Source organism: Mirounga angustirostris, unplaced genomic scaffold (assembly GCF_029215605.1).
Source record: "Mirounga angustirostris isolate CCGP_5_RB_7025 unplaced genomic scaffold, mMirAng1.0.hap1 SCAF_13, whole genome shotgun sequence".
In the NCBI taxonomy this organism is placed as follows: domain Eukaryota; kingdom Metazoa; phylum Chordata; class Mammalia; order Carnivora; family Phocidae; genus Mirounga; species Mirounga angustirostris.
The window spans coordinates 63,029,609-63,046,618 of NW_026991721.1; the positions used below are offsets into that span (position 1 = coordinate 63,029,609).

The window sequence follows — 17,010 nt, forward strand, 5'->3', positions numbered from 1 at the left end:
GACACACTCAGCCCAGGGGAACTGAGCTAGAAGACCTTCCTTACTCCTGTTACTCAATCTAAGATTCCTGGGGTACACTACTAGTTGATGGAGGGCTAATTCATTTCAGAATATTATCAGCAAAGGGGAGTTTGCTATACATATTTGATGTCATACAAAACCTTTAGGCAATTTACCCTGGCTGCTTCAAAAATGTAGAAAAATGGTTATTTTAGAGATTATAGTGAAAATTTCTCTGTGATATATCATTATAATTGCCCCTTTTATGAAACTAATTCCGTGCATCATTCACATCCACGGCTTTGCTAATCACTCAGTGAACTGCTCTGTGTACACCCTCTGCTCCCATCCCACGCTCTACTTCACGCCCAGCCAGTCACCAGGTCATTCAAAATAGCTCACAAGACTTCATGGGCGCCTGGGTGGCTCAGTTGGTTAAGCATCTACCTTCAGCTCAGGTCATGATCCCAGCGTCCTGGGATCAAGTCCCACATTGGGCTCCCTGCTCTGCACAGAGCCTGCTTCTCCCTGTGCCTCTGCCTCTCTCTGTCTCTCATGAATAAATAAATAAAATCTTTTAAAAAAAGACTTCTTATAAAAATAGCCCTTAAATGCATCCTCTTTTCTCCAGTCATACTGCACTTCTTTTCATTCTTCTAGTTGGAGTGTCTATTAAGAGGTTAAGAGCATGAGTTCTGTTATCTACTACTGTGTAACATCAGGCAAGTGATTTCTCTGAGTTTATTTCCACATATTATAAAATAGGGATATTAGTAGTTAATATTAATAGTTAATATTGATATTAATACCTACCTCATGGGTGTATTGTAAGGATTAAATGAGATCATTAATGTAAAGCAATTAGAACAGGACTTGGCATAAAGTAAGCATGCTGTAAATAATAGTAATTATCACCATCATTTTTTTTTTTTTAGATTTTTAATTTATTTATTTGACAGAGAGAGAGACACAGCAAGAGAGGGAACACAAGCAGAGGGAGTGGGAGAGGGAGAAGCAGGCTTCCTGCTGAGCAGGGAGCCCGGTGCGGGGCTTGATCCCAGGACCTTGGGATAATGACCTGAGGCCAAAGGCAGACGCTTAATGACTGAGCCACCCAGGCACCCCTATCACCATCATCTTATTATTTCTTAACTACTCCATACTTTCTCACTTCAGAGCCCGGAATGTTGTTAACCTCCAGTTCACTATATAACTTTCAGGTTTCACTTTATTTTTATTTATTTATTTTTAAAGATTGTATTTATTTATTTGTCAGAGAGAGAGACAGAGAGCACAAGCAGAGGGAGCGGCAGGCAGAGGGAGAAGCAGGCTTCCCACTGAGCAGGGAGCCCAATGCAGGATTTGATCCCAAGACCCTGGTATCATGACCTGAGCCGAAGGCAGATGCTTAACCAACTGAGCCACCCAGGCGTCCCTCAGGTTTCACTTTAAAAGTAAATTCCTAGAGGAAACATTTTCTGAGGCACCCCTCCCCACCTATACCAAATCTGGGTTAAGGTGCTCATTTTCTTGTCTACTGTTGCCTTAGCAACCTGTACTTCCTTAAGATATCATCCATCACATTGTATTATAATAGGCTGTTTCCCATCTGCCTTTTCCATTAGACTGTGAACTCCTGAGTGTATTCTAGAAACCTAGACCTTGGTGATTAATTGTCAAAAGAATGAAAGAATAAGTCTATAAATAGCTTTTCCTATTTATGGAACTCATCATGAGCTTTATTCTGTTTTAATCTTTAAGATTAACTTTAAATATTACTCTGTATATTTTCTTCTAATTCTGCATATCCCTAGACCTTCCCTGAGTGAAGAACAATTTACTATGAACTGACCTACAATAGCAACACTCAGAATTCTCGCAAATCACATTGGGCAGTGCAATCAGCTCTCAGGTATTTGCTTGAGAACTCGCCACAGGTAATTTGATCTTCTTATCATCTTTCACATGCTTAGCCAATTCCCTTCCTGCCTGGTCACTGTATACTTAGGGAAATGTGAAATCACTTTAAATCAAGCTAAATATAACAATCGAGAAAGCAATGTATATTAACTTATAATGCATTTTTTTCTCTTTAACAATATGGAGAAGGTAGCTAGAATTGACTGTACTTGTGTTGAAACAGAAGATAGGAATTTATTTTAATTCACAGATTGTCTCAATGTTAGCCTCTTGGCAATCTATTAATATTTCCAGTTTCATGAATTCAGATGGAAATCACTTAGCACCTTTCATAAATCCAGGAGGGGGAAGCTACTGTTAGTGTTAGAATCCCTCCTCTTTTGAATATGTCCTCCCCTTTTTGCAGCCATCTTTATAGGCTGGGTATATTCCCAATAGGCAAGTCAGCCACAGCATGGGTAAAAATCATGGTAGTCTCTCTGGTTAGAAAAGAGTGAGCTACAGATACCTTCCTTAAATTTATTGCTTAACTTGTCTCAATCCCCACTCTGTCCCTGTCTCTCCTGGTTCTAAACTCTTGGAATGGTGATGCCACTATTGATCCTCATTCATTGTTGCTTCTGATTTGGGGTCAATGCTTGCTGCTCTTAATTTTGTATCTCACTTTCTCTTACCAAGGATAGCTCAGGTTCTTGATGATCTCCATTGCCTCAGATGGAAGCTGTCAGCTGACATGAGCAATAGTTCTACAGAGTCCAAGCCCTGCTCCATCGTGATTAGAGTCTTTTTCAAAGAGTGAAGACATAGATCTTTTTCCTTGATTGGTTCTATAGGCCAAGAATAGAGAATGGGGCCTTGTTGGGGGCCCTTTTGGAGAAGAGGTTCGTGCACCCAAAGGCAGGATTGGAAGGGGGAATTTTAGTGTCTTCTCTCTCAGGGCATCAAGTAACCATTTCCGGAGAGATTCAGAGATCGTGGAGTAAATATTATGACTCTAGGGACTTGATAAGTCTTTGTAACCTTGGTTACTTCCACATCGTTGTTAGTTTGTCACCCCTTTACAATTTCTTTGTAATGATCTAGAAAATAAGGAAACAAAGATAGAAACAAAAATGCCCTACACAACATGAAGGACCTGTACGCTTACAGAGGGTGAGGTGTCAAAGTAAGGAATTCGTGGACAAACTTCAAGACTAAAGTGGGTGAGTCATTGAATGATAGATTAGTGGTTACATATACTGAGAGGTGAGTAAAACAGGATGAGTCTGGGGGGTGGGGAGCTTGGGAGCTTGTCTGTACTGAAAAGGGACCCAACATAGACTTTCCTAGTCAGGTCAAGCAAAACTATTCTAACAGCAATGAAAAATGAAGGACTAAAGCTGTCTTAAGGCAAAGAAGAAGGAAGAATAAAGGTGTATATTCTACCAAGTGAGAAAAGACACAAGGTGAAAGTTCTGAGAGGTGACAGCTGTGATCCAGATGTTTTCCAGCAAGCAAATGAAAGAATTTGAAAAGCAAGTTATAAACTCTTCTGAGTATAAAAACAGCCTGCCTTGCTCTGGCTGAGGATGAAAAGACCAGCAAATTGCATAGATGCCTGGAAAAATGAGGCATGGCAGACACTATTCATTGCCACTCCAGTACTCAATCCTCCTACCTGTTTCCTCACAGCAATGTGATTTTGCTCAGAAATTTACTCTTCTTCACAGAGCCACTTTGCTTCATGGGAAGCTGACTCTCTGTCCCCATCTCCAGGGCACGGTTTAAACCCATGATGACAATCCTATTCCCAAAGCCTGTGTTTGGTTTAGAAAGGAACTATGTTCCAGATTTACTAACAAGATAAGGAAGACTAAAAAAAAAAAGTTTCTGGGTTTGGTCATAAAATAAAAAAAAAGTTTCTGGGTTTGTTCATAAAAAAAAGCATGGAAAGAGATAGTCCTCTTCTTCTAAATACTTCATGTCTGGATGAATACTTGAAAATTGTAGCATTTGCCACAAGCCTGCTGATAAAGTCAAAGTACAAAGTGGGCAGAAGCAAGCAAGGAAATTGTAGAGGCTGAACTGGGGCCCTGCTGTACTATACCTGGAAAATCCCTACCTCTGTACACCCTCTGCTCCCATCCCACACTCTACTTCATGTTGGACTTACTATTTAAGCCCCTTCCGGTTGGGGCTTTCTCTTGGTTAGCCCAAAGAACCCTAACCAAGAGAAAAGGTGTCTGTCTTCTCTGGGCTCTTCTGAGATTGAGGTACTTGGACTCAGCCACAGCATCTTCCTGGTCCAGATTGCAAACTGACTCTGAAATCTTTGTGGGTCTCAAAGTCCCATGTACTTTCCTTAGAACTTAATTTGCTTTCCATCACATTTTGGGAGTGAGGGTGGGACGAAAGGTGAGTTAGGGAAAATTTTCTCAGAGATCCCCAGAGTTAAGAGGAAGATCAACAAACTTACTCTTCCAAAAGTGCAGGCAGTGCTGAGGTGACAGGTAGGTTGCCTTTCCCATTGGGTGATTCTGACTGGATGAAAAACAGGAGACAGACAATTGAAGATCAGCTAGGAAGGAAGAAGCCAGAGCTGCTACATCTTTGATGATGTGGGGAAGGGGCTGCTGCTGTCCCAGCTCTTCCCCCACCACCATGCTTTCTGATCTGCATCTGAACCCAGGCGTTGGGCCTTTCCTGTCCTCCATTCCTTAGTGCCCCCTGAGGCTCATGCAACTTGCACCTTTTCCTTCTCCTAAGTTCCCCTGAGTGAAGAATTTACATTTTGAGGCCCCATTCTGGAGCAGAGCCTCAGTTTTTCCTTTTTCTCAGGTTTACTGACTTGGACTAAATACCAGCAGGCCTCCTAGCAAACAGAGGCCCTCTCTGCCCTGGGGATATAGCTCCAAGCATAATACTCAGGAGATGCCTGTCATTACTAAAACCCCCCAGGACTACCTCATTGTTTTGTTACAACAGATTTGGTTTAAGAAATGGTTCTCAATTCTGGCTGCATCTTAGAATCACTGGGGAAGATTTAAAGTACTGATCCAATTCAGAATCTTCGGGTGAAGCCTGGGCAATGTTTTAGAAGTACCTTGTGTGATTTTAATGCATATTCCTGGTTGCCAACTTTTAGTCTGAAGGAATATACAGTTGACCCTTGAACAACATGGGTTTGAACTGGGCAGGTCTACTTATATGTGGATTTTAAATACAGTACAATACTATAAATGTATTTTCTCTTCCTAATGATTTTCTTAACATTTTCTTTTCTCTAGCTTACTTTATTATAAGAATACAGTATATAATACATATAACATGCAAAATATGTGTTAATTGACTATTTATGTTATTGGTAAGTCTTCCGATCATCAGTAGTTTTTAGGGACTCAAAACTTATACGCAGATTTTCAACTGTGTGGGGTAGGTGCCCCCAACCCCTGCATTGTTCAAAGGCCAACTGCATATTTGGAAATAATATTCTTACATTTAGTATAGTATTGGAAATAGGTCCATTAAACACACTAGCTAGACCTCCCTAAGCTCCTTTAAACAAAAAAATTTTTTAGGTTGTTTTAGTGAGTGATTTGGGAGTTTAGGATAATTTTATAGATGATTGAAAAAGAGGTGAAAGAAGCTGTTGCTCCATACTGGCACAGTAGAGCTTGAATCTACTTTACCTATTGCTTACACAGTCAGATTGCCTTATAGAGTAGTGCTGGTCATGAACACAGAACAGAGAAGCAACTGAAGAAAGAATTAGAAAAGTTTTAAATAATATTAACTAGATCCACAAAAGCCTGGGATGTAGAAAATATTTTGTTATATAGGAACTGTGTATGTTTAAAATAATTGAAATGAATTTTTTTTCTGATTATTAGCAATAGATTCTTATTATAGAAATATAAAAAGGCATCAGGAAGAAAATAAAAATCACCTGTGGTTTTACCATTGCCCAGGGTATCCATTAATAGTTTTACATATATTCTTCCAGAATCTGCTATGTCTACACATAGAAAAGTACTCTTAAAAAAAAAAAAAAAAAAAAACCCTACAAAACAGAATTCTACTGCCTATACTGTTTTTAATTCCTTTTATTATGGACATTTTTCATGTTACTTTTAACAACTGCACAGAAATCCCTTTTTAGGGCTGTCTATATTTAACCAATCTCTTATTAATGGGCAGTCTGGTAGTTTCTTCTCAAACCCAGGCCCTGGAATCAGAAAGCCTAGGGTTAAAAGCTCAGCCCTACTACTTACTACACAATGCAACCTTCAGGTATTTAAATCCATTGCAAAGTGGAAAAAAACACTATACCCACCTTGGAGGATTGTGGTTTAAGCATGGGAAGAGTATCATTTTCAAAGAACACTCTTTGAGCTGCCAGCACCTTGCTCAAGGATACTGAGTCTTCTTCTCAGGGCAGTGGAAGACATGGGGCCTGGTCTATATTGAGCTTTTTTGAGCCCCTACTCCAAAATCTGTGCTGGGAATTTCCTTTCCTTGTTGACCCTGCCCTCACCTAGGTCACCCCCATAGTCCTGAGCCTGAGGGAGAGGTTGAAAAGGGCTGGGAGGTAGGCATCATCATACTCACCAGGGCTGGTAAGGAGGGGATGGGTGATGAGCTGGGAGTTTGGCCGGCCATGTTCAGGGCATTAAACTTGGGAACCACTGCAACACTGACTCTCCGGCGGGGCATGTTCTGTGGGAAGAGATGTGACCAGGCCCACTGTCAGGGAGGGAGCAGCACCCACAGTTCAGAAAGGCCTGGAAAATGGCCTACTAGTTCCTGATGCTGTAATTACATTCATTGGGTATTTTCGCTTTGGGGTATTGATGGTGTTGAGGGTTGGTTTGGAAAGAGTGGCCAAAGTTGACCCAAGTTTTCTGTTAGTGGTGAGTGATTTCTCAACATGTTCTTATTTTAGCTTATATCCTAAAGAAATGGAACAGAAATGACCCCCAGTCTCTGGGTAACACCCTGGAAAGTATATGAAAAGGATAGGAATACCAAGGTTTATGCATCATTCCATGTTCATTTGGGGGATGGTCTAACCAGGGAAACCATGAGAAAGGGAAGGCTGAAGGACAAACTAACAAGTGTGGTAAGCTGAATTAGAGACTCTGTCCAGAGGTTCTCTGGCACCTGTGGATTCAAGCATGAATGACTTTCTGGTGACTATGGAAACTTCTGTTGTAATCCCCCAGGAATCCTGGTATTCCTTGAACATGCATACCTTTCCCAGTGTGAGGGACATGGACCGCGCTGTTCGAGGGACCCCGTCTTCTGCAGCAAGAGGGAACAGAGAAGAGAACTCAGGTAAATTTTCAGAGTAGTCTCCAGCAGAAAACGGATAGCCTGAAACTAAGCTGAGGTATTGATTGGTCAGAACTGGCCCTCAAGGGATAGCCCAAGAGCCTAGGTGTTGGGAACACTAAGTTTGACACTACCCCCTGAGACAATTATCTGCAGAGTGGGGCTTTTCTGGACATAACTTTTATCTTAACTCCTCTGGGCAATAGGAGAAACCCATCTTGGGCCTCTGATATATACCTGACACACGGCACAGTCTCTGGTAATGCCCTGGAGAGTGTGTGAAAAACTACTTGTAGCAATACCGAGGCTTATTGGGTCATTTCTTGCTCATTGAAGAGATGAACACTCAGGGAAATTATGAGCAAGGAAGGTGTGGTATCAGTAAAGAATGCAAACTTGTTGGCAGAGTGGTTACAGTACGTCATCTATAAAACAATTTGGAACAAAGGAAACCAGCACCCCAGGATTTTCAAGTCCTTAGTGCATACATTACATGATATAATTTATATAAAATGTTTTGCACCACACCTGGATAATACTGCCACCAGAAAACACCAATATGTACAGAGAAAGGTTTTTAAAAGCTCAATTTCAGTTTCAGTTTGACCAATATCATTTAGCTTGTATATCTGTTTATCCCTCCTATCCATGTATTTTCCCTGTTTTTCTATTTACCTCACTTCATTGATTTTTTTTCCTTCCCACCCTTCCCACCCTGCACATTGGTTTAAAAGTTATACATTTTAGTTCGAATCTTTAATGTGCCCACTTAAATTTGTAACATATTATGTGACTTTAAATTTTAAATTAATCAAGATTTCTATTCTTTTCCTAATGAAACCTTAAAACAATAACTCCCTTGAATCTAAATTACATTGCTTTTCAGTATTTTTGTTTTACTTTGTAATCTGATATTATTATAACTGTTGTTTTATATAATAAATACTTGTTTAGATTTACCCACATTTACAAATGTCTGATCACCATTCCTTCTTGCATCCTACTTCTTTTTTTTATCTTAATTTTGTTTTTCCCTAAGTACATCCTTACTTTTCTTTTGGCAAGGATCTGTGAGAGGTAAACTTTCTCAGTTGTTGTCTCAAGACATCTTTACCTAGCTTTCAAGCTTGTATCAGTTTAGCTGGTTATATTTTCTCCAGGTTGATAGTTATTTTTTCTCAGCTCTTTGAAGACTTTAACTTCATTGTCTTTTTTTTTAAATTCAATTAACATATAGTGTATTATTAGTTTCAGAGGTAGAGTTCAGTGATTCATCAGTCTTATATAATACCAGTGCTCATTATATCATGTGCCCTCCTTAATGTCCATCACCCAGTTACCCCATTCCCCTACCCCACTTCATTGTTTTTTGGTACCACTATTGCTATTGAGAATTGTCAGTCTTTTGTAAATCCTCTCTCTTCTCTCTCTGTACTTTTAAAATTTTCAGTTCATCTTCGATGTGTTTTTATTTCTTCTTGGAATTCACTGTTCTTTCTGAATCCAATGATTCATGTCTTTCTTTAGTTCTGGGAAATTCTCAGATTCTGGAAAATCTTTTTGAATATTTTCTCTCTCCCTTTCTCCTCTTGTGGATCTGCTAATAAATGTATTTGGAACTTTCTCATTTTATACTCTGTGTCCCATATCTTATAATACAACATTTCTTTCATATTTTTATTTTTTTTAACTTTTTTAAAGATTTTATTTATTTGACAGAGAGAGAGACAGCGAGAGAGGGAATACAAGCAGGGGGAGTGGGAGAGGGAGAAGCAGGCCTCCGGCTGAGCAGGAAGCCCAATGCAGGGCCCAATCCCAGGGTCCCAGGATCATGACCCGAGCCGAAGGCAGACGCCCAATAACTAAGCCACCCAGGCACCCTCTTTCATATTTTTAATCAATTTATCGCTCTGAACTGCATTGTGGGCAACTTCCTCAAATCTGTCTTCAGTTAACTAATTTTTTTCCTCAACTGTGCCCAATCTGATTTAAATGTTGTACCAATAAGCTAGGTTATGCTACCATAATAAACAACCCCAAAGTTTTAGTCACTTATAACAATAAAGATTTATTTCTTCCTTATGTTACATGTCCATTTGCTTCTGAGTTGGCAGCAGGCTCTGCTCTGCATTTCCTCACTCTGGAGTCATATTAATGGAGCTTCTACTATTCTGGAGCAGTGATGATTGTCATGTGAGGAGGAAGAAACATGGGGTAAATTGCATACTAGTTTCTTTTTTTTTTTTAAGATTTTATTTATTTATTTGAGAGAGAGAGGGAGAGCACAAGCAGGGGGGCGGCAGAGGGAGAAGGAGAAGGAGACTCGCTGCTGAGCAGGGAGCCCAGTGTGGGGCCCAGGACCCTGGGATCATGACCCTAGCCAAAGGCAGAACTTAACCGACTGAGCCATCCAGGCACCCCTGCATACTAGTTTCTTAAAGGCCTCAACTCAAAGGTGACACATGTCCTTCTGCTCACATTTTATTTGCCAAATCACATGGCATCACCTAACTTCAAGGGAATGGAGAAGTGTGTCCAAAAGGAGAAAATCTGGAATCTCCACTAGAGTAACTACCACCACTATAGTACTTACCACACCTAAACTACTGAGTTTTTGATTTCCATGATTCTGTTCCTCATTTCTAGTTCTATTTTACTCTTTTTTTGATAATTGTATTTTATTCTCATGTTTTTGATTCATTGTTTGATGCCTCTAATAATTTTTAAACATACCTTTATGTTTTTAAAAAAAGTATCAGATTGTTTTATTTTCTGCAATCCTTAGGATACAATCCTATTGTTTAGTGTGTCTGATGATTGTTGTTCAAGGTGGATTGTTTTCTTGTGTATTTTATAATTTTATACTGTAAAATCATCTTTAATGAGGCTTCAGTTAGAGGAATCTTGTGTGTCCTGGGTGAAGGATGTGCCTCTCCAGAGTGGCTTTATGTTTGTTTCTGACAATGTTCCTGCAGACATTATTGTGATGTTCTTTTCAGATTCTCTGCATATTGCACCACAATTTCTGTCATGGCATATATTTTTCCTACGAGAAAGCAGAAAGTATTTTTCCTACTACAGGGTGAAACAGACTTCCTTGATTTGTGTCTCTGCTGTTTGGCAACTGTTTTTTTCTTGTTCAAGTTCTGTCTAAAGATGCAGTCCTTGGAAAATCTTAACTTTCTATGGGAGTCTCAAAGTCAACTCTCTGTCATAGGTGTCCGAGATATCTCAGATTGCATGCAAGTGCAAAAGCTCAGCACCCAGATAATTGAAGCTGACTCGTGTCCCCAAGGAAGCTGCAGGTTTCAGTTCTCTTTTCTTTTCTTGTATATGAGTATTTCAGTTTCTTTTCCTGTAGATTCAGCTATTCTTTTAGACTAATGTTTGCTTTATTTTATCCAGCAGAAATGTCTAAGTACTTGTGGTCAAGGAGTTTCAAGTTTTCCAGTCAGCCAAAATAGCAGAACCAGAAAATATTTTTTATATGTTGAAGCATTCATACAAATGAATAAAATGCCGATCTTACAAGCAGGCAAAAGATATAATTAGAGAATTTATAAAAGTGGAACTACAAATGGTCCAGTAAAAATTGAAAAGGTAACAAATACAAATTAAAACTATGAGATGAGATATAATCTTGGCCCATCAAAGTCAAAAATAGTTTTAAAGGAAAGGACAAGAATGTCAATGGCACAATGAACTGAGCACTATTGTTTCCCGTTAAATGGAAATATCAATGGATTATTTGAAAATAGTTTCCTTTAAGAGCCTTATAAAAATTTCTTTCCCCCAAGCCAGTATTTACACTTCTAGAAATTCATCTTAAGGAAATAATCCAAGATGTAGACAGTCAGTATGTTTCATATTCAGGAAAAAAATTGATTTTTTAAAATGTGTATCAACTTTCTTTAAATCAGAGATATTTTTATTTCACTATAGTCTTCAGAGTTTCAGGCATAGACAAAGATTTCTAGAAGTCATGTAAACGCTTAAAAACCAACATTATTAGGGAATGGTCACAGAGTATACAATGGACACACCTGTTAGATGGATGCTGGCCCCTCTACACCAGCCCAGGCTGAGAAACAGTGGAATGGGAACAAATGTCTGAAAAACACTTAGTCACTAAGATTCAGCTACCATCTCCCTTCTTATTATAAGCACTTTCTCATGTCCCCAGACTGAATGTGGGATTCTGCGGTATGCTCCCTAAAAGAATCTGCTTACTTTTGTCACTGGGCTGGTTATACTGCTCTGCCCTCTGCACTGGCTGGGAGTTCCTTTGGATCTCAGTGACCATGTGCCCTTTACTTCTATATTTAGTATCATGTGGGGCACAACAAAGGAGCTCAATAAATGCCTTTAGAATGAATGAATGAAACTCATGGGTAACTGTTCCTTTCATAAATCTTGGATAGGGCAGTTTACAGGAGACCTTGCACCTTCCAGGACAATAATGCAAGATCCCACATATTAGGATTTCTTCGGTGGCAACTTCCCCAACTCCCAACACTGACAGAAACTAGTTTCCTATAGGCCCAGATGCATGTGGGTCAGGAGTTTTGCTGCCAAGATCAAAAGCAGACAGTCTGGAGCATGTGTACACTGCCTTTGGACTCTGGAAAGTGTCACTGATATTCCCCAGGAAACTTGTGAAACCTCCTGTTTATAAAGGTTTCTCCATCTGTTATACTTTCCCTCCTCCTGCTCTTGGTAACATGGATGTTTGCATTCCACAGAGATTCCTGTCACTAAAAGGTCTGTTTTCTCCTGCTTGCACCATCCTCATCAGCCAGAGCCTAGACCCTGGCTCTCAAGGAGAGATCTTGGTCCAAGGCATCATCCTCCTCGTCCAGGATTGCTGCAAGTGCCTCTTGACCTGTCTCTCTAGACCTCAGTGTCTACCTTCTCCGGATGTATTGCCCACTCTAAAGTCAGACAAATCTTCTGAAAATAGAATCTGACCATGTTAGATGGTATAAACTCACCAGTGCCTCCTTATATCCTCAAGGACAAAGGCCCAAATTATTAGGATGACCTGGCATGTGGCCCTGGCCTACCAAGGCTTACCTTCAACCTGTCATCATCACACTCCAACCACATCAAATCCTTTGTTTCATAGCCTTTCCATTCCAACCCTACATTGTTGTACACACTGTTTCCTCTACCTGGGGTATATTTCCCCCTCTTGCCTGGAGAATGCCTATTTTTACTTTGAAACACTGCCCAGATGCCATCCCTCTGTAAAACCTTCCTTGACTCCCTCAAGCAGAATCACCTCTGTGCTCCTATAGCAATTGTATAGAACATTTTTTAAAGAGTATTTCTTCAAAACATTTGTCTTTCCCATGAGTCTGCTATTTATCTCAGGACTATCTCCTTTAGCCAGGATCTCATGCCATCCCCACTGCCAAGACTCATCTCTCACCTGGACCAATGTAATAGCAGCTTTGTGGGTTTCCCTGTCTCTGGCTATATCCCACTAATATAGCTGCCACATTGTAATCAGAGGGAACGTTCTAAACTCCATATATGAACATGTCATTTCTCTGACTAAAATCTTTGGTTGGATCCCTAATGCTTTCTAGGATAAAGTCCAAATTCCTTAGTATGTGTTGGCCCCAAAGCACAAAGACTATAAGGTCTGGGGTCTGTCCTTCTCATAAAGTAGAGTGAGCTCTTTCAGCCTATGGCTTCGTATCAGTGGTCAACTGCTGTGGTTAATTGTGTCAGGAGTTGCTTTGGGACTGTTCATGGTTCCTGGTTCTAGGTCCCTTGGCTCACCAGAACAGCTGCCGTGAGGCCCCCGTGGACAGCACTGGGCAGGACAATGAGCCTTGCTCAACTAGAACTCCTCAGGCTGCACTGATGGATGTGATCCTGGCCTACAGCCACCAGGGACCAATATTGCAGGACCAAGATGGGGGCAGAAGCCCAGTTCCTTACCAGAGGGGCCACAGCTGCGGCTGGAATTCTGATTTGCAAGTTTTTTAAACTCCATGAGCTCTGCATGGTCTTTCTCATACGTCCTCTTCAGATTCTCCACATACTGCATCATTACTTCTGTTGCCTTTGACATGCGCTTTTCCTGCAGGAAAGGAGAGCATGAGCACACAGGGCAATTGGAGGAAAGACTTGCTGGCACTTGTTTGCTCTGAGCTAGCCTGTGGGCTGGGAGAATTAAAAGGACATAATTAAAAGATGCAACTCTCCCCTCTAAGAGTTTGCTGTCTGTGATGTGAGCTGAGAGGGGGCTTCAGGCACTTGCACTCAGGGAGAACAAGAACAAGCACAACCACAACACCTCAGGAGATGAGAGGTAGAAAAGTCATCTCTGCTGAGAGAACGGGTCAGGGAAGCTTCCTGGAGGTAGCCACTTGCCTTGAGCTCTCCCTTTGTTGCTTCTCCCAGCCAGAGTGACTTCCTGGGTGTGCTGCTGAGTCAGTGCCCTTTCCCCGGAAGAACACAGGGGTGGGACAGCCCAGTGGTTTGTCCTTCCTTCATTCTCCAAGAACTGCTCTAGGCTCTGTCCCAGGAACACCCTGCTGATGCAACCAATGCAGCATAACAAGCGAGCACGGTCCTAGCAGCAGTGATAATAACATCTAGGTGCTTTGCAAATATTATGGTAAGCCTATATTACAGACACTATCATCATCCACATTGGTTGGAGAAGTTGGAACACAGAGAGCTCAATAACTGGCCTGAGGTTACACAGTGAATCCTGGTGGAGCCATGATTAGGCCTCAGGCAGTGTGAGCTCATGACACTATCCTGGATCAGGGCGGTGCCCTGTGTGCTTTAGGACTTCAAAGTGGCTGAGAGGGAGCCAAACCTGGGCCTGCACCCCAGCTCTGCCACTCACTAGTGCTATTACCTTTCTGAAGCTTCATGTCTTCATTGTGGGGAAAAGATATTTACTTTACAGGGTTGCTGGGAGGATTAAATGAAACAAAGCAGTTTTTCCTAAAAGCATGTCTGCTAAATACTAGTTCCATGGGAGTTGAATAGGTATTATATGAGAAAATAGGTATTTTATGGTTCTTCAGTCAAGTAAATTTAGGAAACACACAGGTAGTTTTAAATAGGCTTCTTCACTATAAGATTTCTCAAAGCCTTGATGGTGCCAGTATGTATTAGAAATCTCCAAGAAAGGAAGGTAGTACGTAGCAGTTCCCAAACTTACATGTTCACGGAAAGCTTTTTCCAAGAAACACCTCAAGGGTTTAGAGGTCTACCAGAAATACTCTTAGTAAAACATAATAATGTACATAGGATGTCTGGCACAGAGGAAGCCATCAGTAAGTGGGATCTGTAGTTGTCATTGCTTATATTATTGCCCTAGTTACTGTGGACAGAGCTGAGCTAGTCAGAGGGCTGGGAGCTGAGGAGGCTCACCTGGCGGACGGCCCCCACCATCTCAGCTCGGCTGGAGAGGCGCGCAGCCAAGCGGTGCAGGACAGCAATATCCTCCAGCAGCTTCTGGTAGGTCTCTCGGTACTCACAGTGGTGCCATAGTGAAGCTGAGGACTGGGAAGTGAGAAGGAACATCAGCTGGGGTCCTCACATACCAAGACTTGACTTGAGCTGTCACAAGACAAGCCCTGGTCCCCATCCTGGCTGAAAAGAGTAGCCTCTGCAGGGTCTGGGCTATACCTTCTTCTGGGGATTGGAGAAGCCCAATGTGGACACTATACCTGACTGACCTGAAATAAGGGAATCACATCCAGGTCTCTAGTTCCTAAGGAGCTCCCTTTGCTATCCCAGGTCACCCAACCTCCTCTTGAGAAGCTTCCAAGGACTCAGAGGCCTTATTCACAGCCCCAAGTTAACCAGGCCTTCAGGTCTCTGCCTTAGTCCCTCTGAGCTCTCTGAGGAAGACTCTATCTGGCCTGATTTCTCATGTCAGGATACTCTACTTGGTGACTGAGAAAAGCAGGACATCTGGCATAGCCCTAGGAGACAGTCCCTCCTCCAAGGATTCCCCCATCAGGCTCCACAATTACCGTAATGGAAGCTTTGAAATTTTCCAGTTCCTTCTCTGTGTTCTCCTCTGTTAGGTTGCGTTCCCTTTCAGCCTGGTTAATTCTAGATTCCAGAGTGTAGCTGTCATTTCTAAAGGCCAAGGACAGTTGTACAAACACATTCTGTTGGGAACAAGAGTATAGGAGAGATGCTAGGAGGAGTTATTACAGGGAACAAGGTCACAGGTGTGTTTCTTGCATGAGCATTTTACATCAGCTCCTGGAACCAGTAACCAAAACAGCCGTGTACAAGTGAAATTCTCCTTTCATAGCGAATTACACAAAAGATGGTGAAATAGTAACCTGAGGTCCATGCTAGGTCCTTTCCAGAACCAGAAGACCAAATGCATTTTACTGAAAAGTAATAAGAGAATGACACTTGGCGTTTTCCCGAATTTCAAGAAAATAGCATCCTGTATTTAGGTTTAGGTAAACTCAGGCCAACATAGCTGATTATGGAAGCAGTTTGGATTCATGCTAGATTTATTGCACATGCGTTTTGGAGGTTTTGCATGGAACCACTGTATTTAAAGAAACTCCATTTAAAATGTAAGCCTTGTTGACTTAAAGCAAACTTCAACCAGCATCTTGCCTGAGTATTATGAATCCTACACAGAAAGCAGGTTTAAGGAGCTACCAGGAGATTAAATAAGGCCAGGTATGATTCTGTTAGGGGAAGTTTTCTGGAACAAATATTCCATGCCAAAAATGCAGGATGCATGAATGAAACTTTGCAAGGTGGACTGAGCAAACATGAAACTCCTGGCATGATAGGAAACTACTGGGGAGGAGAAGTAGACAGATTGACTCTACACAGGAAGAAGCAATGGCCTTCATTTTTATACCATTCATTTGCCCTGAGTCAAGTGGTAGCAGATTTATACCCTTGGCGTGAGCTAACTCTGTCTGAACTCCTGAGTTCATGTGATATGGCCCACAGTGGGTAGACATCTCCAGACAGAACTAAAGGCCTTGAACTGACCCAATAACAACATTGATGGCAACATTGGAAGTTACTCCTCATTAAGCATCTACCGTATGCTAGCACTGTTGTGAGTTCTGTGCACCTTGACTCATTCAACCCCACAAAAAGCCTCTGCAATAGGAACTGTTGTGGCCACTTTATGGGTAAGGAGACTGAGACCGGAGAGGTCATTAACTTGTTCAAGGTGACAAGGGGTAGTAGAGCCAGGATTCAACCTCACACTATTTGATTTCAAAGCCTGTGCTCCTGTCACCATGCTGAGCACCGATTATGTCAGTATATATCTGCAGGTAGGAGCTGGCCATTAAACAAACTGCCCATAGCCCATCTTCACCAGTGTTAGTGGGTGGGGATTTTCTGTCCTACCCAAGCCTCAGTCCAGTCAAGTTTATCAATAATGTTCAATGTTTATTTTTCTATACTGGAATTATCCCTTTCATGGCGATGTGATAGAGAGAGTCCTGTATTTAGTTAGAATATTTGGGTCTAAATGTTGGTTCTGCTAAGCACTGGGTCTGGGATCTTGGGTAAATTAGTTCATCACTTGGTTTCCTCCTTTGTTCTAACTCCTGCTCTACCAATTTCTCTGAACTGCTTGGAAGATCAGTTGAAAGGATGGATATGAGTGTGTGATTAACTGTAAGTGCAATATCTGTGTGCAAGGTAATTATTACTATCTGTGGCAAACATTTCACATTGTCTGTCTTCCTCTGCTTATCCAGTCTGGGTCTCAGGAAGGACATGTTCATTTTCTTATTATCAGTGGCA

The 17,010-nt window shown here is 41.4% G+C and overlaps 1 protein-coding gene across 5 annotated transcripts in view; it reads right to left on the reverse strand.

Annotated features, from left to right (window-relative positions):
• Window positions 1-17,010, reverse strand: part of IRAG1 (inositol 1,4,5-triphosphate receptor associated 1) — a 125,904-nt gene that overhangs the window by 11,971 nt on the left and 96,923 nt on the right. For 4 of the 5 annotated variants that reach the window (XM_064577094.1, XM_064577093.1, XM_045894142.3 and 1 more), the window contains 6 exons: window positions 15,240-15,380; window positions 14,632-14,763; window positions 13,180-13,321; window positions 7,151-7,200; window positions 6,508-6,615; window positions 4,376-4,440 (listed from right to left, as the gene is read on the reverse strand). In XM_064577094.1, coding sequence (XP_064433164.1) covers window positions 4,376-4,440; window positions 6,508-6,615; window positions 7,151-7,200; window positions 13,180-13,321; window positions 14,632-14,763; window positions 15,240-15,380 — 638 coding nt within the window. The remainder of the gene's footprint in view (window positions 1-4,375; window positions 4,441-6,507; window positions 6,616-7,150; window positions 7,201-13,179; window positions 13,322-14,631; window positions 14,764-15,239; window positions 15,381-17,010) is intronic. The other variant, XM_045894140.3, reaches the window with a different exon arrangement.